The sequence below is a fragment of the Mycteria americana genome, chromosome 1 (genome assembly GCF_035582795.1).
Source record: "Mycteria americana isolate JAX WOST 10 ecotype Jacksonville Zoo and Gardens chromosome 1, USCA_MyAme_1.0, whole genome shotgun sequence".
Lineage (NCBI taxonomy): Eukaryota > Metazoa > Chordata > Aves > Ciconiiformes > Ciconiidae > Mycteria > Mycteria americana.
This window is the reverse complement of record NC_134365.1, coordinates 199,130,869-199,154,881: the sequence shown is the minus strand read 5'-3', so window position 1 is coordinate 199,154,881 and position 24,013 is coordinate 199,130,869. Positions and strand designations below refer to the sequence as shown.

The 24,013-nt window shown below is 39.6% G+C and overlaps 1 protein-coding gene across 1 annotated transcript in view; it reads right to left on the bottom strand.

The window, feature by feature from the left end:
* FLT1 (fms related receptor tyrosine kinase 1) overlaps window positions 1-24,013 on the bottom strand; it is a 113,237-nt gene that overhangs the window by 72,417 nt on the left and 16,807 nt on the right. The window contains exons 5-11 of the mRNA XM_075498865.1: window positions 15,398-15,522; window positions 9,196-9,358; window positions 8,972-9,108; window positions 7,298-7,472; window positions 5,215-5,332; window positions 3,069-3,238; window positions 2,508-2,667 (exon numbers count right to left, since the gene is read on the bottom strand). Coding sequence (XP_075354980.1) covers window positions 2,508-2,667; window positions 3,069-3,238; window positions 5,215-5,332; window positions 7,298-7,472; window positions 8,972-9,108; window positions 9,196-9,358; window positions 15,398-15,522 — 1,048 coding nt within the window. The remainder of the gene's footprint in view (window positions 1-2,507; window positions 2,668-3,068; window positions 3,239-5,214; window positions 5,333-7,297; window positions 7,473-8,971; window positions 9,109-9,195; window positions 9,359-15,397; window positions 15,523-24,013) is intronic.

The window sequence follows — 24,013 nt, the reverse complement described above, 5'->3', positions numbered from 1 at the left end:
AATCGTCTAATTTATGCACTACGTGTAATTCCTCAGCTTGCAGTGATAGTACTCGAGTGTTGTAAAGTTAAGCACATATACAAATCTTGAAGCAAACAGATCTGTGCACTGCAAGGTCTTTGAAGCAACAGCATCTTTTTACTCCGAGTGTGCGCTCTGTCCTGTGGCACGGGACTCAAACTTGATGAGAATCCTTACTGCCACACACTGAATAATGGTAACCCGTGGGGCTTTATCAACTTAAGGTACAAGGTACATCTGTGCACAGAAACAGGCACCGCTTGAGCACAAACAGAGTAATATTTTACCCTTGGAAACCTAACACTGGGCAGGTAAACCCAAAGAAATGCTGTAATGGCAGAATAAGATACATTTTTTTATCTGCTGCACAAGGTACACACACCTTAAATCTGTTGTTTAGGCAAACCTCCCCTCACACAAAGAGTAAAGTATGGTGAAGTAAGTGGGATTAAAGGGTTCTCCAGTTCTTCAGGGAGAACACCTGAACTGGCACAGACATCAGTCTGAGCAAGGCGTGCCAGCTGCCGAGGTAGTCCACTCTGCTCCCTTCCTGGAGCAGGAGACAAAATGTAATTATTCAGGTATTTCTGCCTTTCTGCAATAGTTAAGTGTCACCATATTATTCAGAGGGAGTCATTCCACTCCTCTTAGGCAAAGCATTAAAAATGGTGTTCTCCAGACTACTTCTTCAATGAGCACTTAAAGGAGAAGGAAGGGGAGGGGGTTAAAGAGAATTGTCACAGAACAATTATGAAGGCAATTTGGAAGCAAGTCTGGAAACAACCTTGTAACAGAGCCAATAGCTGATTCAAATTGTTACATTTCTCCTTTGATCACCTGCTCAAACACACTTCTAATTAGCATTTAATTGAGTCTACAGTTTAGCACATTATTAAACACCTGCTTGCAGATATTAATTTCTATTTCTGATGACACGCTCTCCTGTGCTGTAATGCAGATCTGTGCTTGTTCACAGAAGGAAATACTTGACAATGGACAAACACCACCCCAATTCCCAAAGAACCACCAACTGTTTTATCAGTGCCACACCGTGACTTCAATCCAGAGCGTGCATAGATGTATAAACACTTGGAAGAAACTAAACGATTGAAAATTTTCATACACGCCTTTCACAGGGTTTCTCTACTTAAAAGATGTTGTGATTTCTTTTCTCTTACACCTTGCACCTATAAGCAAAAATAAATTAATACTCAGAATTTTGCGACTTGTCCTTCAAAGGTAACATAACAGATAGAGGAATGCAGCCCTCACCTGTCCTCGAAATGGAGAATTTCGGGTTATACCTATTCCAGCAAAAGGAGAGATTGCTAGTGCCACCTCTTGGTGAGAGGGGCACAGAAAGCCACCAATTTGCATAATCCCAAAGCAAGGCGTAATTGGAAAAACTGTGTGTGCTTCTAGGAAGTGCTGACCACTCTCTCACTGATCACAAAGCACTTACAAGCACCCTTAATTTGAAATAATATGTTTGTCCTATTTAATTGAATGAGATGTCTTGTATCCCTGCAGTTAAGCATGTGCTTAAATGTTTGGCTGGATTGGCGCTAAAACTCAATTCTATGAAAGCGTTAAAGAAGTTAAATCCCATGTAAAATAATTAACTTCTACTGCAACTGAGAAAATGTTGGTTCCCAAACTTTTGTTAGGTTTTTAAATATCTTCCTTGTGCTGTGATCCAAATACCTTGCATGTTTGAACCCTCCAATAGTAGCTTAATGCTAATGCCACTGTGGAGGTTGAGCATTAATCATTAAGATTGTGTCAGATTTCATGATTCGGGAAGAGCTTTGGATAAATGAGTCAACACACAAACTTGTAATTGTAAGAAACAGAGTTCAAAAGAAAGCTTAAATATAAAAGCGGATTAGTTAAGCACCACATCAGCATCAAGTAAGCTTGTATGGTGCCATTTATATTTTACCCTGTTGAAATATCATCTGGAGAATGCTGGGCACGTTTGGCTTGCCGAACCGAATCTATGAGTCAATGTATCATAACAGAGATTTGACCTTCATAACGGAAAAAGTCTTTAAGATTATTTCTGTTGAATTTAAAAAGAAGCCACACAGGGGAATCACTGTGCATGGAGGAAGGCATGGAGGAAAGCATGGAAATCTCCTCCATGAGAAAGCGTGTTAACTTTGCAAGACATTGTCTGCAAGGCTTCCCTCATGAAAATTAAAAAGCAATTACCGCCTCTGGACATTGCATGCATGAATAGTAGTGAACTGTAAATAAACCTAAGTAGCAATACAAAGTAACAACTCTGCCCTCCATTTTCAAATAATGATGCAGACAAAATTGCATTGTGCCTACATGTTTACTAAAAAATACATTGATTAAAAGTATACAAAATCTATAAACTAAGCATTGGTAATGGCAAGCTATATTCTTGTAAAAAAGTAAATATTTAATTGTAATAGCAAGGGAAGACATGCTAAATAGAAGTAAGGAAGCTGTCCTACCTTGGTTTAGAATGGTTTTGTCTACAGGGATACCACATCCATGTAATTTTAGGCTGAGGAATACCATACACAGTGCATGTCAGCACTTGTTTGCTGCTCAGTAAATACAGATTGGGATCAGGGAATGATGACACGGCATTTTCGTATATCTGGGGTTTCACTGTAAAGAGTAAAAATTGGAAAGCAATTAAAACCAGCTCATTTCCAAAGTATTGCATGATCGTGAAAATACTACATTCCTGCAGGGTGAGTAATAAGAAAAATCCCCAGGAGAACAAAGAAAAACAGCAGGCCTAAGTCAAGTCAGATGAGCAGTTAGTAACACATTTAAGTCATCAGAAACAAGTATGTGACCGTGGAAGACAGAAATGCTTCTAATGAAAACCAGTGTCCACGTTCTGATTCCAAGATGGGTCTGTCACTCTGCATATGGGGTTTGGATTTGAGTCCATGAAAGTCAGTAAGAAAACCCACAATGACCTGAATCAATTAAAATCTAGCTCAATGAAAATTCAGCATTTACACGTTCAGGAGAAGCGTGGGAACATGCTGTAAACTTACCGTTTACTGTAAGAGTGACTGTAAGATTCTTAGACAAGTTCCACTGCCGTATGCTCAATATTATAGTGTAGTTTCCAGCATCTTCCTCAGCAACATCCTTGATGATTAACGAATAGTCTCTAACCATGTACCGGGCACACTTTTCAGCAGCAGGTAGCCCATCTTTTAACCTGTTTAAAGAATTCCAGAAATCAAAATTTTGAAAAATAAGGTTGCTTAAACTGCCTGCATTATTTCATTTCACAACATTTCTCAATCTTTGGGCAAGGATTGAATTTACAGTCTCAGATTCTGTTTGCCAGAGGCTTATCCTTCCCTTACAAATAAGATTGCTGATATTTATAAAGCATTTTGGAGAATACCATTCTATATATTAAAATTGATAAGGATCTGACAGGGCTCTATAGTATTTGAGAGTTGCTGAAAATTGCAAATCTGTCTCTGAAGATCCCAGTTTTCCATGCTTGTGCCGCCATTTAGTCTAGAAGACAACCATTTTGGCTAACAGTCATTCACACAAATAAAGTTTGCATCATCCAGCACTGACCATTTCTTTATGACCTCAGAATACATCCTGGGACAAAGTATTACAGTAGCCTAAGCACAGCTGTGATTTTAGGAAGAGGAAGAGTAAGTAGATTAGATAAACACTTAAGAATCAGATATCCTGCTATCAAGTGAGTGTTTTTAAAGATAACAGAAAATCAACATAGAAAGTACTAACTGTTGCTCACACACAGATTCCTGAAGCAGCAGAACATTTTTCTTCAAAGTCTAAAATACAGCATAAAGCACATTTTGGTAGGTTGTTGTATGAAGGCTGACATGACATTAGTAGAAGAGTGCGACAGTTTCACGATGATGATGGACTTGATTAAAATGATTCACAGATTTTAGTAAGCATTTACAGAAAAGTCTTACAGTTGTTGGAGGAGCACTAAAAATTGGATCTAAGGACTATGGATTTAGGCATTTCACTGTATCTGTATTTTACAGAACCACAAAATAGTTGAGGCTGAAAGGGCCTCTGGAGATTGCCTAGTCCAACCCCCTGGTCAAAGCAAGGTCAGCAGGTTGCCCAAGACCGTTCTCAGTCTGCTTTTTACTATCTCCAAGGATGGAGACTCCACAGCCTCTCTGGACTACTTGTTCCAGTGTTTGACCAACCTCACAGTGATAAGTAAAAAAATAAATAAATAAATCTTGTTTAAATGGATTTTTTTTGTATTTCAGAAGTTTTGGATCTATATGTGTAGCCAACAAGCCCAACCATTAAAGAAAATACTGTATAAATGGCTAGCATCAGCTTCACTTTTGCCCCTTAACTTTCCATGTGGAGCTATAAATGTAAGGGTTTTGTAAAACAAAACAAAATGTTTGGAGCAAAAGTAATTTCTAGCTGTGAGTAATATGAACTCTCACTGTTCATGTATGTATGGTTTGTTTTCTTAATCAGTCTTGTCATAGACCCTTTGTTAAAGTGCAATGAATTGAGCCAGAGCACTGGTATTTAAAATGATTTAAACAAAAACCCCTTGAGATCATGAATAGATAACATTGTTTTATATGAAAGTGGCTTGAGTTAATACAAAAAACTGTTCAAAAGATTTCTTAGCACAGTATACGTGAGCCAAAGTGAAAGCTCAGTCACTAAAGGAGATCTTCAACCTGCAGATCACTATATAATAAACTCAACTTCCATTGCTTTTCTAATAGTGCATGCCTGTATGACTCAACTCGGTCAGTTATTTTTAATGAAAGCTGCCTTTTCTTTCTCCTACTGTCTGAAAAGCAAGTTCAGACTCATATCTAGGTCTGAGTGAAGTTGCATGCAACACTTCAGTCAAGGTAGAGATACTTAGCTGTAGAGTGTCCATTGATTTCAATAAGAGCCATATCTAACATGTTTAAGGATCTGAGTTTTAAACTTTCCAGACCTCCTATTTTGCACTTACAAAATTGAGATAATGTTCTTATAAATTGTTAAAACCCAGGACAACCCTGAAACTTCCCAAAAAACTCCACAACTGCATTGTCTGAAGTTTGTTGCCATTTCAAGGGGTCTTATCTGAATATTTTACCAAGATATTATTTTTCATCTAAAAAGAGGTCCAGTGTGCATATGTGGAAGTAACTGTTGTCCTACCATATAACCTCTGGAGAGGGAAACGCCTTCACTTTCATTGACAAACGATAGGATTTTCTTCCAGCTACAGCCTCCAGCGCAGTTTTTCTTCGACGTTTCAAATTAATGAACATTTTATCTTAAAGAAAAGAAAAAGAGTGCACCTATATTACTGATTTTTCAGCTTGCAAAAACAGCTCCTCTACTAAAGAGAACAGGAATCCAAATAAAAATTATCTTTAATAATTTCGGTGTTCCCACATGGCAACAGCAAGAATAAAACCCAACCTCCTAAAGATCTAAAAAATATAGAGAAGAATACCACAACTATACAAGAAACTGAGATACAGTTCCCAGGCCATGAACCTGCCTGGACAGGTTCTAGCCAAAATTCATTGGCTCTAGCCAAAATTCATGTTGTGCTACAGTCAGAAAAAAAGGCACTGGTTTCTACACAAGAGAGATAAGGTGGTTTGTGGTACATGGGAAGCTGAACTGAATGAGCAGATGACCACTCCACCCCTAAAGGCCAAGAATTAATGAATGTTCCCAAATAAAATATTCTGCCAGAGAGGATTTAAGGGACTTCAGAGAAACAGCAAAGGAAAAGGCAGAAACTTTCTGTATCATTGGTAAACAGCTGTTTCATCAAACAAACAAATCTTTATCACTTCATTGGAACATTCTCAACCTGCTGGAATTCATTCTTTTCCAGTTGTACTGCCCCATATTTCAAACTCTCTGGCAAGTTGATGGGTTTAACCACAGGCAATAAACCAGAATATTTGTACAATATATTGAAAAATCTTTTTTTCCCCAAAAGGCCTCTAAGCAAAATAAAACTTTCAAAACATGGAAAATTGTTTGAGTGTCCTTTTGATAGTACCTATGGTGCAATATTTACTCACATTATGGACTGCATAAGGATGGTGGATATCTGTTAAACAAGTGCAATATTTAATCACACTTGCCATGTACACTGAAAATAACATGGACAAGACAAATCAGTAGCTTAATTACACAAGTCAGGTTATACTTAAGGATACCACCCTGATTCTGCAAACCCTTATTCACACAGGCTCTTTCTAATATGGATATCCCATAGATGGAGCTGCTTATGTGGATAAGAGTTTACAGGCTAGCTTCAACAATTCCAGCTTCTCTGACTTTAATTTTAATCTAAAACTCAGTTTCTGATACATTCTTGAACAGGTAAGTCTGAAGCTAAGAAGTTGATACCATGATTCATCTTATGTTCCTAGTGACTTAGTCCAAGGTTTAAACAGAGAAAATGGACTGAAATACTCTCTAAGAATACCATGATCTGGTGCTTAGTCCATACTTCCAGATGACAGAGAAAACATAGACCACTGAAAACATAGAAAAAAATCAATATTCTGACCATGACTCATCTGTTGTAGACAACACCCACCAACCACTTGGTCATTAATACCAATGATGCTCCAAAGATCCTGGATAGTCCTGATTGTAACAGGATGCCACAAAGAAGGTAGCTTCTTATGAAGTCCCAATGCACAACATTCCTAATTCACATAAGCTTGAAATAACAAGGAATTTCCATATCTCACAGGAAGCCCAGGCAGACAGGGAACCCGTTTAAGGCTCTGACTGTAAAACCACATTAATGAGTTGCAGTATCTTGTGCTTGTTTCAGTTTTTTGAATGGTCTAGCAGCTACCTGCTCCATGTAGAGCTACTGTATTTATTTCTTCTTCATTTTTCATAGGAAACAATAAACAAGCACTGTAGAAGAGGAAGTGGGATTCTTCTGTTTAAATTCAGCTTGTACTTTTTTTTCTTTCCCCAAACTACAGTTTAACTGGTTGCTTCTGCCAGAACTGACTGAAGACAGGATCATCACAGTACTTAGCAGACAAGAGTGATCAAACTGAACATTAACATGTCTACTGCCAACAATACAAAACAGTCATGGAAGAAAAGGGACATATTCTCTCTGGTCTCCCTCCTTTTTCTACCAATGATGAATGTGCTAGGAATTCACTTCCACTTTGTGTCAAGCTATCATATGACTGAACTCGGTACATGAGCACTCACTATTCTACAAATCTGCAACATTTCTTACCGTAAACAATGACTGTTGTGTTAACAGCTTTGTTTGATGGCCCACTCTTCACGTGGCAGGTATACTGGCCTTTATCAATATCACGCACTTTGTCAACAACGAGGATACTGTAAAAAATATTGGCTTCTGTGTTCTTCCGGTCAATGCGCTGTGTTACAGAACCTCTTTTCCTTGCCTATAAAAGCAAAAATGAACAAGAAAGAGCTTAATCAGACCAATTTTCATGATTACTAAGATTCTTATTTTACTGTACTGCCACCATACTTTAATAAACAAATCCAGATCCCTCTGTACAGCACAGACATGCAAAAGATGCCTAACATTTCCAGAGAGTCAACAATAAAAATCAGAAGTAACATTATATGGCAATTCATTCCTATCTTCACCAAAGTTGTAATAGCATCCAAACTAGTTCTTTCCAGATGAGGATCATCCCTTCTGTATGGCCTGCCATACCAACATGCCCAGCTCCCCATTGCGCCTTGTCCAGCATTGCTCGTAAAAATCCCTGGAGTCACTGGAATATAGCTTAGGCAGCAGACATAGAGAAGAAGAGGGCATTAGCAGAAGGGGAGAATTCTGGAAACGCTATAGGTGGAAAAGGGACTAGATTTGGCAAGGGAATAACAGGGTGGAACTGAAGATAATGTGAGCCTGAGGAGTTATTTCCTGCAACTCCCCCTCAGCCTTTGGCCTCAAAGTTTATTTAACCCAGGACATCGCTGGTGTCTTATAAACACTGTGTACCCTTCAGTTACCATGCAAATAAAAACAAAGCAGAATTTCACAAGTGCGGTGCCTGTCTAGGGCTTGGTAAGACAGCAATGAGCAATATAATGTATTTGGAGCATTTCTTGTTGCCAAGTTGTTTATTTCTGAGGTGAAAAAATGCCAGGGAAAATGGCTACAGCATGCAAGAAATGATTGCATTAATCTTCCCTATATAATGTAATCATAATTTCAGCTTGTGATTAGGCACAATGAGTGACATAATAAATGATCTCGACTTGAATCACCAGCATAAATCAAACTGACATGAAAGGAATGGGAGTTGTAAACCTTAAACTAATGTCGAATTTCTTATCAGCTTTACACGGGCTCCCTGGCAGTTATTCTGTAAGCGACAAATATTTATGAGGATGCTCCCAATATGGGGGGAGGAGAAGCACATTCAAGATCATTCCTGTAGTTGTCAAAACAAGAGGATTGTTCATGTGACACTTAACAAATGAGATTTCAGCTAGCTAAATCAAAATATCTTTTCTAAATGTGCTTCAGTCAGGTGCCTGACTGTCTGCCAGTCTTTGAAATGAATGTGCTGAGAAAGACAGTCTCGCTGAAAACTTTTTTGTCACAAGAGAGAGTCCCTGCCTGGGACTGGGTGATAAATTTCTACCATTTCTCCAGCTTGAAAAGAAGCTCCCAGGGATGGAACAACTCTAGCATTTGCTCGCAATTATGCAATATAACCAGAGTACATTGTGTAAACATGTTTACTTATTCCATTAAGCACCAGAAAGCAAAAAAGAAACCTTTAAAGACATGTCAGCAAGGGTCAAACCGATGGAATGCGAACCATGGCAAGCATTTCAAGGCAAAATTCCTCCCAGGATGCTAGATGCAGTGTCATCTATGGGAAACCCCTGGGTTCTTCATGTCAACCACAGCACTCACCTCTCCAGGATAAGTCCACGTCATCTGCACCCTGGTGTTCCAGGCTGCGGTGACAGTGCAGTTAATTGCCAGGCTGTCTCCTTTCAGCAACTTGACAAGACGCGGGGTGCTTAACTGAACATCAAAAATTGTGTTGGCTGCACGTGATGAAGAGAAAGAAAAGTGAATAATGTCACCAGGGCAGAGTGCTTTCTGAAAGACGGGGAGTGGAGAACGCTACTTACTCTCTCGGTGCGTTAGGTACTTTGTGCTATACTTGTGTCCACCGACGGTTGTCTCACAGCTCAGGAGCCCTATGAATTTGTAGGTTGCCTTCGGTATTCTGAAGCCTTTCATGCTGTCCCAGATTATCGTCCTGCCATCGGGAATTAGGGTTTCTCGTGGAATCTGGAAATGTCAAACATGCGTCATAAAAACAACTCATCCTCACGCCACTCTCTAATCAAAGCAGCCTAATAAAAAGGAATGGGAAAAAAATACCCTAAAAAATGCCAATCAAAGTAGAAAGGATGACATTTAATTATGCAGACTTTTCAAGTCACATTTTCATCACAAAATAGAGGAAAAATCTGGGTGAAGAATGTGAATGTTTTATTTGTTTCCAAGATTTCATTATTTATAACAGGATGTAATTTATGACACAATAGATTGACACTATCATTAGCCTCAGCTCTTTGGCTGCTATTCTGTTGGCTCCCGGTTGGCAGCTAAAGTGCTCGTCTTGGCGAACCTTTGCAATTAAGTATCCTGGTTTTACCACTGAGACACAAATACACATTTTTCAATGGAGGTGACAAATGGACTTAATTTGCTGTAATTTCGTGGCTTTAAGAAATTCCTGCCAGGATTCAATCTGATGCTTCTCACATTTGTGTTGTCTAAAGGACTGGACTGTTTAAAAAAAACACATTAGGGATATGAATGCTTGTTCCAAAGCTGACAGGTCACAGAATACACGTCTCTAAGTCATTACATACAACGTGGAGTGCAAATTTTAAATTCACAAAGCTTCCTTGGACACTTTTATTGAGAACTACTGATCATACTTAATGAGAAAAGTCATATTGACTTGAGATTTTCAAAGGATGCCTTGAAACACTAAGTACATCACATTTCCACAGAAAAAGTTTTCAGCACATTTTAAAAATTTGGCACTTTTAAGTTCCTCAGAAGTTGAGGACCCAACAAGTAAATAGTGTAAATCTGTCAGATGTTTTTAAATTTAAGACCTGAAATCTAATACAGACTAAAATATTACCATGTGACAACAAATATTCACTTTGTCAGCAGTACAAATTATATTTTACATTAGGATCCTTTGAGTTTTAAGCCCCATTTTAATAAGGTATCAAGAAAACCATGAAAAAGCAAAGCATTACATAGGCATTAAAGCTCAGACAAGACCTCTTGTTTTCACATCATGCTTTTGTTGTTATGCCTTATCAATGGAATAAATACCACCGTTTGGATAACACAGAGATTAGCCATGAATACAAAGCCTGGATGTGACTCTACTGTTATAAAGCCTGCTTTTATGGTAAAAATAACATATTTTTAAAGATGGCACATAGCAGAGTTTGAGTGAATTCGTGCCCTAAGCAAAGACCTCTGGGTCAGCTAAGCATCTTGCAGCCCATCACCTCTCACTGTGCACCCAGTCTCACTAAGTCCCACTCATCTCTTTCTTCCCCTTTATTTGAGCAGAGGACTTGTGTGTTGGCCAGCCCCCTCCTTCCTATGGCCAAAGCCAGCACGGGTGGCTGCCAGAGGCTGGGGGAAGCGTGGCTGCCCAGCACCTTACTGCATGGTAGAGCGTCTCTCCAAAACATGGCACCCTCGATGCTGCCTGCTCAGTGCATGCCGAAAGCTGCCCTTGAGATCACCTCCAATCATCTCATGCCATTTCCTCCAACAGAAACACACGGTGAATCAAATGAACAATAATTACAGAGCACAAAATGCTGTGGTAGAATTCCTTATCTTTACAACAGCTGATAAGATGCTCTAATAAGCATGCAAATCAGGGGGAAGTGTGTATTACACACACACACAAGTGAAGCCCATTACATTATTGCCTGCTGGCTACCATTCAACAATATCTTGGACTCCAAGAGCTCTGTTGCCATTCCTGTTCTAAATAAAACAAATATTCAAGCTTTGGTTTAACTAGTTCATAGTTATGCTTTCAAGGACTTCAGTTGGATTTATCCTCTTGCTGCTTTGGTGGAAACCAAACTGTTTCTGAGCATATTCCTCTATAGGTTTTCATATATACCGTGAAGAAAGAGTCAAGTCAGAGCTTCAGAGCCTCTCTAGACTGACATTTCCCAGGGAATGCATTCACTTCACATTAATTAGTTAATTGATGGGTTACTGAATTTGTATTAGCCTTACTCCAGGAATGGGAAAGTAACCAAAACACCCAGGAAGTGTCTGGGTCTTGGAAATAAAGCGCTCATAAATGTGATCCTGTTTTGCAACACTGAATGTTGTTGGTTGTCTATATATCCAACAGGCACACCTGCCCTGGAGGCAAATCTTTACCTGCACAGTTTAGTCACCTGACACCCCTCAAAAACAGCTAGAGCTACATCTTTTTGTGTAGTTTTTTGCAGCTTTGAGACTAAAAAGTTGCACACACTCACACATGAAATCATAAATTGACATTTTTAATTTACTGTATGGAATACTTTAGAAGACCGAAGTCTATGACTACCAAAAGACCACTGTGACACAGCTGGTCTCTGGCTAAGCTGGGGAAACAAGATACTGCAATAAGACCCTTTCAGAAAGTGGAAATACCAGGATTTTGTCTCAGAAGAGACCAAGGGCAGTGGCTGGTTGCTCTCCTTCACAGCCCTTCACAGCTCTACCCTCTCTCCTTACTTGCTTCCGTTTCTTACCCAGCTCTCCTCCACACTGTTCTCCTCTGCCAACCCCCCTGGTTCAGATGACCTGTTTCCCACTCTCAGAGAAGCACAGTTGCTTTGCTCTGCCCTAAACCAGCTTCCAGGCCACCACCTAGACACATGGCATCATCACCATGATGATCACTGCACGGATGGTACAGGGCAGAGGATCCCAGAATCACACAATAATTTAGGTTGGAAGGGACCTCTAGAGGTCACCTGGTCCATCCCCCATGCAGAGCAGGGCCAACGTAGTTCAGGGCCTTGTCAAAAAAATTGGCCATCTGGTCATCACAGAGAGAAGTAGAAAACCTATGAAGAAACACAGTGCTAGAACAGGGAGATTTCCACTGAAGCAGCAGAGGATAGATCCAGCTAAAATAATAACTTACAAATGGGCACCAGCAGATAGTCAGAGGCATTCAAAGAATCAGTTTGTTGCGACAGCTGCAGTAAACATGGAATTTACTGTCTACATACTTATCTGCATGAACCACATCACTGTGGCTCCCAGTGCAGTCTTGGCCTTTTACCTTCTTTGTACTTTGTTTCAAACTAGACTTCAGTTTCTTTTGGTATAGGCTGTGCCTCCTTCTTTGCTCAGCACCAACCGCTGAACCTTTTTGGTACCCAGTGGCATTAACATAGTACTGCCACAAGGTTTTGGGTATATACATATGGTCAAGAGTGTATAGTCATGCTGTGGTTCCCCACGTCTCCAAAGGCAGATTGTATTGGAAAGAGCCAGCTGAAAGTATAGTAAAAATGTACATTAGAGTTTTGAATGCTTGTCTTTTCTTTCATGTTTCCCCTTCCATCAATTTGGGAAGGATGAGGTGACATTACTAAGAATTCAGACTGTCCAGGTGTGTGACTCTCAACATCCTTGGGTTTTTTTCCTCTTTTTGTTCTTTATACTGAAGCTTATTTACCTCTATTCCTATGAATGTCATTGTTGACTTTATGACAGAGAATCCAAAAGGAGAGTAAACGGAGGGACCAAACCATTGTACCAAAAGGTGATGTTTTCTCTGTTTAGCAAGATGAGAGCAAATGAAGAGGCAAGAGAAGTGCATATCTTAGTTGCAATAAGGTTTATCTTATTTTAGGGATCTTGAATGAGGCTGCCAGAATCATATTGATAGGGATGATGGTTTCAGAGGCTCTAGATATCTGTCTATTAAGCATTATATCAAAACTATCAATTGATTTCACAGGTCTTCATATGATGAAGAACAGAAAGGGCCATTAGCTGTTGCAGATATAGGCTATAACAGGACCTGAAGGCTGGATTTGAAATAGGAATTAAAAGCTCCATCCCCATTTCCCAAATCCCTGTTTTATTGGCTTCTTGATTTTTAAGACTACTCCTTATGTTGTATATGATTGCCATGCTATAGAATACAATTTGTACAGATGTGCAGCCTAGAAGATGGAGCAATACAGTATCTCAAAAGGGTTGACTAAGGTGAAGATGCAGTTTTAGTAAAAAAAATAATTTGTAGTGTTGAAGATGGGCAATAAACCTTCCCCGCATCAGTCCACTAAAACTAAGTAGCAGCACTGCACAGGAACAAAATGCTGGAGGCAGTGCTCACACAACTGTCCCAACAAGTCCTTTCAGAAGAGAGAGATTACAAAAAAATGTTCCATATTTTGACTTCCTGGCAATATAAAATGCAGAATATAATTACTCTAATGCTGGGATTTTCTTTCCAGCTCCAGAGGACTGCATTGTGGGGATACTGACTTCTTCCTTTATTGCTAAATGGAAAACACAGAATAGCTTTTGCCAGCTCTCCAGTAGTTTGCCTGCAGCTGTGAAATGCATTTAACACATCTCTTAATTGCTATGTGAGCAAAAACTTGCTGGAATCTTCATACATGGGTGTCACAGATTATAAATAAAGATATGATGTAATGCATTGTAGCTTACATACTTCAGGAAATTCTGGGATGAATTAGGGAACACATTTATTTTTCCTGGAATGCAAAACATGTAAGCAACCAATCCTTTCTTTCAAGACTTGGCTCCACCTCCTCTTTCTCTTTCCCAGAATATTGCATCTGGTTTTGATGGTGTAAAGATGCATCTTACACCACAACCTCAAGCTAAAGGCAAGTTGATATGAAAAAAAGAGAGCAGATATGTCTCAATCTTCTCCAAATAAGGAGAAAAAAAAGTATTTTTATATTGTTTAATAAGAGAGAAACCTGACAGGAATTTTCTCAGTTAGGAATTTAATATGCTGAGATTTCAGATGTGACAATACCGTGCCCAAGTAAGTTCCCACTTTACAAAATCCACCCTATGGAAAGCCAAGCCTCACCTACTTTTGATTCTATAGCCACAGAATCGTGTGCATCATCCACCCCTGGCGCACTTCTTGCAGGAGAACCATGTTTGTGTGTGTACACACACATATGGTAACATTCTAGGTCAGATTACTTTCTTTTCTCTGCATTTTGCTTTCTTTTATGTGATTTAACAGGTGGAAACCAAGAGGCAAAATCAGTATCAATATTAGCAAAGCAGCACTGGATAGAATTTGTAAACCTCTAGGTCAAGTTAAAACACAGGATCAAATCTGTGGCTGTTGTAAAACTCTATAGTCAAAGAGGAATCAAAGACTTGTATTGATCTAGATAAGCATCTTACAGTGGTATTGTTTGGCAACTGCATGTTATTCTATAAAAAGACAAATTTATTTTCCTTGTAGCAATTATGAACATTCATGCCACTCTGTACAGAACTCCTTTTATTTAGAAACAAAACATCACTGGCACTTCCACCTAATTTTTAAGCCAAACAAAGGAACTTTAACAAAAGACGCACCATTCTCTGTCTTAATACCAGGTACTTTACTACATACATATAGGTCCGTTAGCTGTCCATGTAACTCTCAAGGAACCTAGGAAAGAAACGGTTTCCCCAAAACATGAAAAATGTCTAGATTTTCTGAAACTGCCCCTACCATCTCAAACTCTGCACAAGCTTCCCTACAAAGAGGAGCCATCTCCTGTCTGATCAGTGCACTCATATGGAAAAAGAAGCAGCAAAGTCGCTGGTGAAAGTGAGGTAGGGCAAAGGCTTGCAGAGATCCTCGTACAGCCCCAGCAAGTCTCCAGGGACTGCACTTACTGGCTGTTCCACAGGACAGAAGAGGAAAGGGGAGGAAGGGCAGGGGAAGAGGTGGGAGGAAGTCTCTTCTAACAAGAAATTCCTTCCTGGGCTTAAGAAACCTTTGTCAGTGAAAATGTATTAAAATGGTATGAAAAGTTTAAGTTTCTTCAGAAAACTCCCATCCAGTGTAAGAGATTTGATGAATCTCTTCGGTGAGATACAAGACGAAGCCTCCAGGGTTTAAATATTTCTAAACACACTGACACCCAGAAACCTTGTTTAAGAAATACTAATTTGTTGACATATTTCAGAAGCTTTACAATAGTTGTAAACAAACAAACAAAAAAGCATCATCCCCAATAAGACTTTCAGAGCATGCTTGGATTGAGGTACCTTTTTTAAAGTAACAGCAATGTTTGGTGCTGTGACTCTGCATGGAATGATCATTTCTCTTCCCACAGTCATATGTATTATTTTAGGTATATCACTATGCATCTCGACAAATGGATTGCCTGTATCTGCAAGAGAAGAAAAAGAAAAGGTTAATACCTGAAATCTTACGACAGCTTATGGAAATTGTAATGGAGCATACAGCCTTGAAAGAACAGACTAGCCCTGTCCATAATGAAAGCTAGACAAAGTCCTCAAATAAATCTTCTGTTTACTTTTATCTAAACAAGTTCAGCAAAATATTATTAAATATTTGAAAATACGTTTATCACTCAATATCAATAGCAGTACTTTGGTATCTCTTTTAAAATCCAGGACAGTTAAAGTACGTTTTTCCCATTACAGCATCATCTCTACTGCTGAGATATGTGTTTCTTATTCAGGACATTTCTATTTTATTATCACCAGGAGAAGTAATTATATGGGAAGCGAGCTGAAATTCACTTATCAGGAAACCCCTACACAGGACATGTTCCTGCTCTCTGCAAGGAAATTGATGGGAAAACCTCACGTTGACTTCACCAGGACAAAGAATCTACTGTGATTATCCAGCCATATTTTCAACTCTGAGAATACGGACTAGCAAGAGTTAAATATTCTTCTCCTTCCCACCATCACAATTCCTATATGTCTCTTTTGTAAGCGCAAGGTAAATGAAAATGCCAGGAAAACATTCATTCCGTTCGACTCAATAACTAAAGCTTGGCAGAGTAATTTACCGTCCCTTGAACAATCCCTTTAACAAAGGGCATTGTCATAAATAGCTTGTGGTGGGAACAGGGAACATTGCTGCTGCTATTGTTTGGACCACTTAACAAAGAGGGGCTCAAGCCACAGGCTCTGGCTCCAAATCTTCTTTGCAGGTGTTCAGATCTGAAGGTTCGGTTTGACTCCCAGTGCAGATAGACTACCTAAAAATTCACATAAGGTTTGGCTTTTAACTCTTAAAAGTGGAACATTCAGATCTGAATTCCGTGCTTATCTACAGCTCCAATGTTTTTTCAGGCAAATCCTATTATTTTCACTTAGTCAAAAATCTTACAAAAGCAATAGAAATCTTTCTTGGAAAAGAAATGAGTAAAGCTAGCAAGAACTGACTATTTATAAAACCTTAAATTGCAATACTTTACTAAAGTGTTCCGGTCCCAGACTTCTGCATGTTGACCTATGTTCACTCAAGTAGTTCTTCAAATGCATTGCTTTTGCTTCTCTTTCAAAAGTATGATCTGCACTTCCTAGTGTCATAAAACTGTTCTGTCCTTAAGATATTCTTTTCTTATTATATGCAATAATATTTTTGTTTGAGACATCAAACAGCAAGAGAAGCAAATTCTACTTGAATTTATACTGGGGACAATCCTAAAGTAGAGTATCTCAAATGTACCCTAGGATATGGAAGAAGTTTTCCTGAAGAGGTTTAATGAAACTGTTACCCAAACTTTCTGAAAGATTGCCACAATGCTTTATTTAATAATAGGTGTTAAATGTCCACTGAGATCGCAAAAGGAACTTATGAGTAATAGAGGATGCGTATGTAATAAAAAATACCCTAAGGACTTGTTAGGCTGACGTTTCCTCTGCAATACGATTCAAGGAAAGACCAAGAATGAACCTGTTTGTAGCATGGTGAAAAGAACCCTTTTTGTTTTTCAGGGGCTGCAACCACAGAAGAGGTCACCTGCCCCTTAACATCACCAGACGAACGGATTTACTACTCCCCAAAGACTCGTTCGTCTTTGTCACAAAATTAAGAGCTCCTGCCCAAAACCAGCAAGCTTTGCAAAGTAGTTTCCTGTATCATAATCTCCAGATCATTACAAGCGTGAGGAAGAGATGTTCTGGGGACTACCGGTGCTGTCTGCAGACACAGTGTCACCACTGACTGATGCCAATATTGAGACAGTGGGGGCTGTGCAGCTCAGACCTTGCAGGATTCCTGCCCATCCAAAGGCAGGGACAGGAAACAAGCACAAAACACCACACTTGGCTTTTTTTTCTTCTTCTGCAATAGAAATGCACGTTCGCGCCTGGAGAAGTCAATGAAGTGCTCTATAAAAGTCAACTGAACGCCCTAGCTGCTCTCAGTAGGCTTTAAAGCTCAGTCACAGCCTTTCTTGGTACACTCCCTGCAGCGGTACGCCAAGGCGTCTCTGTGCCCCCGCTATTCGCGTGCAGACCTCCCATTGACATCACTGGGGACTTCCGCCATGGGCCGAAGGGCAATCGATGGCCCCAAGTGCTCCAAATGTCTTCCTGCTTTTGATTAAAAGAAATACGCATCATGTTTCCTAGCATGGTTTTGTTTTCATAATGAGTGTGGAGGCTTTTCCTGATTCCCTTTGATTTTATTCTCCTTCTGTCTTAATGGCCATAAGGGGATACTCTTGGTGCCTCAAGACCAAAATCTGGTGCAGGCTCTACCAGCTTGGATCGGGCAAAGCCAAACCCACAGCAGCACCAGGGCAGGTTATGCCATGTGGGCAGGGTATGCCAACAACATGGAATCCTTCTGTCCCCCAAATAATAGCACTCCTTGCTTCTTTTTTCCTCTTTCCCTCCCATCATAGCCCTAGCTATTGCCAGTGGCTCCTGCTACATTTCCTCCCAGTTCCTTCCTGAGAGGAGGTAAATGCCATCCTTCCCTGAACAGCTGGCTGGCAGCACATCTGGGATGACCTAACCTCCCACCAGCGGTCTTCTGGGCCAGCTTCATTCACTTTTATGTTCAGAAAGCTCTAGACATAAAAGGAACATCATGGATTGACCTATCTTGAAGACCACATCCAAGTTACACATTCAGCTCCCTCGGCATTTGGAATGGAAGATCTAAGAGGGTTGACCTTGTTCTTTTGAATTTTTGCTTGGGTTTGTTGTTTTTTTTTGTTTCAGAGCTGCCTGCAAGGGTAGCAAAATGAAAGATGGACAGCCAGAATTATTTGCGTATACTAAATGTTACTTTAAGTTAGTTTAATGTATTTTTAAATTGTGCCTGGAATTAATGACTGTGTGCTGGTTTGACTGTGTTCCTTACAATATCTCTCAGTTACAATCAACATGAAACCACAAAGAGCATTCATGAAATCACAAAATCCATGAAGGTCACTTGTTATATTGTTAAAGAACATAAATAGCAGCTTTTTATTAAGCTGGTTTGCAGCCAGATACAAACTTGATAAGAGACTTAGCACAAGCAATATTATGTCTGGTATCAGTAACCTGTCTAGGCTATTTATGAGATTTGCACAAACAACTAAATTAGCCAACACTGAAATGCCAAGTTCAGAAAAGATGGAGAGGTTCTTTATTTCCACAAGCTTCAGCTACTGTTCTTGGGTTTGTTTTGTTTTTAATAATCTGAGCTATGTAAGTCAGAGTACTTACACATACATTTGCAAGAAGAAAAGTCTCTGCGGGAAGGTCTGAGCTTCTTGAAATCTCTGAAAGTTTGTCCTCAGAAGTTCTTCCAAAATACCTACTTACACTTGGCTCATCATTAAGATTTTTTTCAGGCTGAAAGAGCCAAAACAGTTTCTTCGCATTCACATAACACCCTTTTCCCTCATGCACATGAAGAGGACCAAAGTCTTTACTAAAGTACAGATATGCAAACTTCATTAAAGTTAATAGGCCAATTGCCAAATTCCCCTTTGCATTGTAGGGATTCACCCTAACTAACTTTATTTATCCCAGCTAAATTAGTAGGGCTGTTCAGCAGTAATTCGAGGAGAACCTTGCACACCAAGAGTGGCTCTCATCTCACTTACACGTCTAAAATATAGACATTTCTCACTGAGCTAGGTGGCCAAACTGTTAGTGTTGTCACTGGGGAGAAAGGGGGAATTCTGCCATGGGGCTCATCTGACTTGTTTTAGACATCTGTTTTATGATGAGATGAATCACGCCCTAGAAGAGGCACCTATTCAACCTGCTCACATGTAGGTGTCTATGTTCCTTAAAAAAAACCATCCCGTTTTGTGTGTCTGGAAGCACAACACTTATCTGCAAGAAGGGCTTTTCCACTCTTGCCTCTTTTTAGCCTCTAAAACAGTACTCTTCAAATTCAAATGATTTCTAAACCTTGAAGGAAGACTTGAGATATAAATTAATAATCACAGAAGTCCAAGACAAAAAAAAATAAAGAGGAGGGGAATACTTTATATCTGGAGCACATTCAAACACAAAGCATTGCTAGCATAATTGTACAGTGATTTTTAGGCAGGGTTTGTTTGTTTTCCTTTGGGGCTAGTTATACTATGCTATCATCGACGTAGGTCCATAACACACATAAAACATGCTTAAAAGTCTTAAGGAAAAAATATTCTTACCCACATTAGCCAGGAAATCCACCCTAGAGCAATTACTATGTTCAGAAAGCGATCTCTAGAAAGGCTAATGGACATTAGGAATACTTTTTCAGATGTATCCCTCCCTCACAATGGTTCATCTTGGACATGTATTTCTGTTTCAGTAGGAGCTATAAGCCTTGGTGAGGAAGAAATGATGAAGGTGCTTCATCACAGGAAGTAGCAACACTTTAACTTGAATCAAGTTTGTTTAAATTCTTATAAAAATCTAACCTTGATATATCAATATAATTGAACTCGCGTGCTTTTCCTCTGTCATAACATGGGAACAATTGATCAAAGGTGAGAGATGATGAGAGTAGAGAATGAAGAGAACTGCACATTTTTGAAGAAAGTGAATGAGCTCCAGCAACTGGAAAAGAGTGTCTTGGAGATACGAGAACAAAGGCAGGCAGAAATAAAAGACTTTAGCACTGTCCTCAGGGAAATCTACATAGGTTTCAAAACAGCCTGCTGATAACCTGGTGTTTCTTAAACATCTTTATTCCATAATTATCTCTTTTCAAGCAGAAAATTCCCCGTGCCTCACTCCAATGTATGCAGTGATCGTTCATTACAAATCTTTCCATTTTACTACCAGGCTGCAGTTGCATAACAAAACAAAGATCAGAGCAGCTTTTGGTCCGAGACAGTGGAGAAACTGGCAAAGAGACTTTGCTTCATTTCAGATTTTTCCCATGGCTCGTGGTGGAAGTCAGGCCATCAGTTTTCTTAGAGCAAAGTCCAAGGCTCTTAAGAGAATTCATTTCCCTCGCTCGATGTCTCAATTCCTGAGCTGTGTGTGGTCAAGAGCTGCTGCGGCACACACTGCGCACTCACTCCCTTGTGCAACTCAGTAGTGACCTCTCCAGCTGAAAGAAGGGTGGTGTCAGGACTAGCTCCTGAAAGAAATGTCACCAGCCTGCCTGTCCTTGATCACCCAAACACAGGGCTTCACAAATGCTTCACTGGGGCATGTGGGACTTGCAGTCTCCTACTCATCGTCTTGCATCTTGCTTTTGTCTATAGAAGCTCATCTTCTGCCATAGCATACACTCATTACTGAACCAAAGGACTTACTGGCTTTATTGGTTTTTTTTAAAATCCAGTTCATATTCAGTATCACTCTAATTACGGAAATGAATAACATTTTTAAAACAATAAGCGATGACTTCCTGTACAAACAATATCAACTTTCCTGATTCGGATTCTGTGTTTGTAAATAGCAACTATTTGTTCTCATCTGCAGCATGCTAAGACATGGGAAACAGGCACCTCGGTGATCCACATGGAGCTAATATGGGAAATGGACCGACACAACGTCCTGCCGCAGGAAACAATACAAAACTAGGAGGAACCCAAATTTTACAAATGTTTATTTCCTAAGCACCCACAAATTAATTTAAAATAAAACTAAACTCAAGAAAGGTAGTCTTCATAGAAGGTTTCATTACCCCCATCTCACCCCCACCTGAGCCAAATAATTGAATTTCATGCATGTTCACAGAAACAACGACCTCTATTAAGACATTCCTTAAGTATTTTATTTCCAATGCTAACACTACACTGATCAGAAAGGGTGAGTTTTGGCACCTGGTATCTTGTTTCTTTTCAACCTACTCAACAATTCTTCCTGCAATTGTAAATTTTTGGAGGACTAATATACCTTTCCTCACCTTAGGGCAGAGTGACACTTTCGACAGGCATTACACGAGCAGTTACCTTGCAGCCTCCATCGTTATCTGTAGTTTGCCCTAACTCTCTGTGCTGGTTTTGGCTGGGATAGAGTTAACTTTCTTCATAGTAGCTAGTGTGGGGCTATGGTTTGGATTTGTGCTGGAAACAGTGTTGATAACACAGGGATGTTTTCGTTATTGCTGGGCAGTGCTTACAGAGTCAAGGCCTTTTCTGCCTCTCACCCCACCCCACCAGCGAGGAGGCTGGGGGTGCACAAGAGGTTGGGAGGGGACACAGCTGGGACAGCTGACCCCAACTGACCAAAGGGATGTTCCATACCATACGGCATCATGCCAGCACAGAAAGCTGGGGAAGAAGAAGGAAAGGGGCTACATTTGGAGGGATGGCGTTTGTCTTCCCAAGTAACCATTATGCGTGATGGAGCCCTGCTTTCCTGGAGATGGCTGAACACCTGCCTGCCCATGGGAAGGAGTGAATGAATTCCTTGTTTTGCTTTGCTTGTGTCCGCAGCTTTTGCTTTACCTGTTAAACCGTCTTTATCTCAACCCACGAGTTTTCTCACTTTTACTCTTCCGATTCTCTCCCCCATCCCACCAGGGGGGAGTGAGCAAGAGGCTGGGTGGGGCTTAGCTGCCGGCTGGGGTTAGACCATGACACTCTCATATGTGCTTACTAGCACACAATCAACACTTAAGTGTAAGAAATTGATTTTCAGTAAAAGGGATTGTCAAATTCAGAAAATTAAGATGCCAAAGAGGTCTAAGCTTGATACAGGTTTGTCCCTTAAACATTTTAGGTTTTTGGCAAGTAAGGTAGGAGGAGAAATGTCATCTAATCCTATCTTCAACAGCGACATCAATGTTTAATGACTGAATGTCCTTGAAAAATCAACAAAACCAAGACACTCAAGCAGTCTTCCTTGGGGGGGTGGGCGGCACAGGACTGTACAAAAACTGTTTCTCCAATGATATGTTTCTCTTCCATCACCATGTGAATTACGTAGATAACCTTGGTTCACATTCATCTAACTGACGATCTCTTTCAGATGCAAGCAAGCTACATGCAACTCGGGAAGCAGTGAAGAGTTAGAAAGACTGGTTGTGCCTTCCATTTGTAAAAATTCAGGATCCAGAAACATTAACACTTTGAACAGGAAAGAGACCAAGAGAACATAAAGGAATCTCTTATATCATAAAGTGGGTTTAGCAGAGAGGTTCTCACTCAGAGTCACAACCATCCTTGCTCTTCTCATGTGGTGAATGGAGAGGATTGTGGGTAGATCTCAGGTAGAGATGACATCCAAGGTGGGAGGTTCAAGAAGGTCCCATGATGGGAAACTTGCAAAAGTCATCCAAGAAAATTTTAAGTTTTCCTAGGCAGCAGGAAATGTTGATCACTAAATGAATAACCTACTTTGGTTATGCTTCCATGGATGCATCTGTAGTTGGATGTCCAGTGAATTATATGAAAATAGCTGGGTGAGAAAAACACTCTGCGGTATATTTCAGATGAAGGAAAGCAGGATGAACAGCATGAATTATTCAATAATTCTCAATAAAGTAACACACAATAATGGGGGGAGCGATCTTATTTTCTATCACTGTAGTGAGAGGTCCACTTCATTCTGCTTTTTCACAGCACCAGTCCCTCTCTTCGTGTCACAAAATGAAAACAAAGGCTAATTCATTCTGATGTGAACTCGTTAGAAGCAGCAGACACATAAGTTGGAAAACTTCCAGTTGCACATTCTCTGTAATATGGGCTTTTAAAATCTGTGAATCCTGATATTTTACAGCAATCTATTAATGTTATTCTGTAAAAATCAAGAAAAACTAAAATATAAAATTAAATCCTTAAAGTGTTTATAATTTCTTCTTGTATTATTGTGTCTATTGAATTCAACTGTTCTGAGAAGTGTCTGATTAATATCCTGGAAGAAATCAGGATCAGAAAGCAATTTCTGTTATAGCCTAACTGACCTAATTCCAGTATTTCCCATACATTACACAATACTTGTTTGCTGAACACAATACTGTGTTTAGTTTGATTCCATTTATTCTAGATTTTTACAGTCTGTGTAATGTGGACTACAGAGTATATTTTTGAATGTGACTTAACATGCAAATAGTAATTTTCTACAGCATGAGATAATTCAGTGATCTGGATAGACAGCTTTGGCATCCTTCAGCTGCCTACAAATCTATAATCTTACACAGACAGGTTAAAGTGGACCTTGTACCAGATACATGGTTTTCATCAGTCATCATCCGATTCTGTAAGATACGATTTCTCTGATACCCATTTCACAGATTCACTTCTAGTCTACTTCCATGTGGAGTTCTATTTACTCTAGCAGACTGGTTGGATTGGGTCTTTTTCTTTCTTCATTTTTTTTCCTAACAGATAAAACACTAGCATTTGTATTTTCAAGTTCTGAGAAAGCAGATTTTATACATTAATTGGTATATATGTAATTATCATTATATTGGTATCTATGTAATTATCATTTCATTTTGCA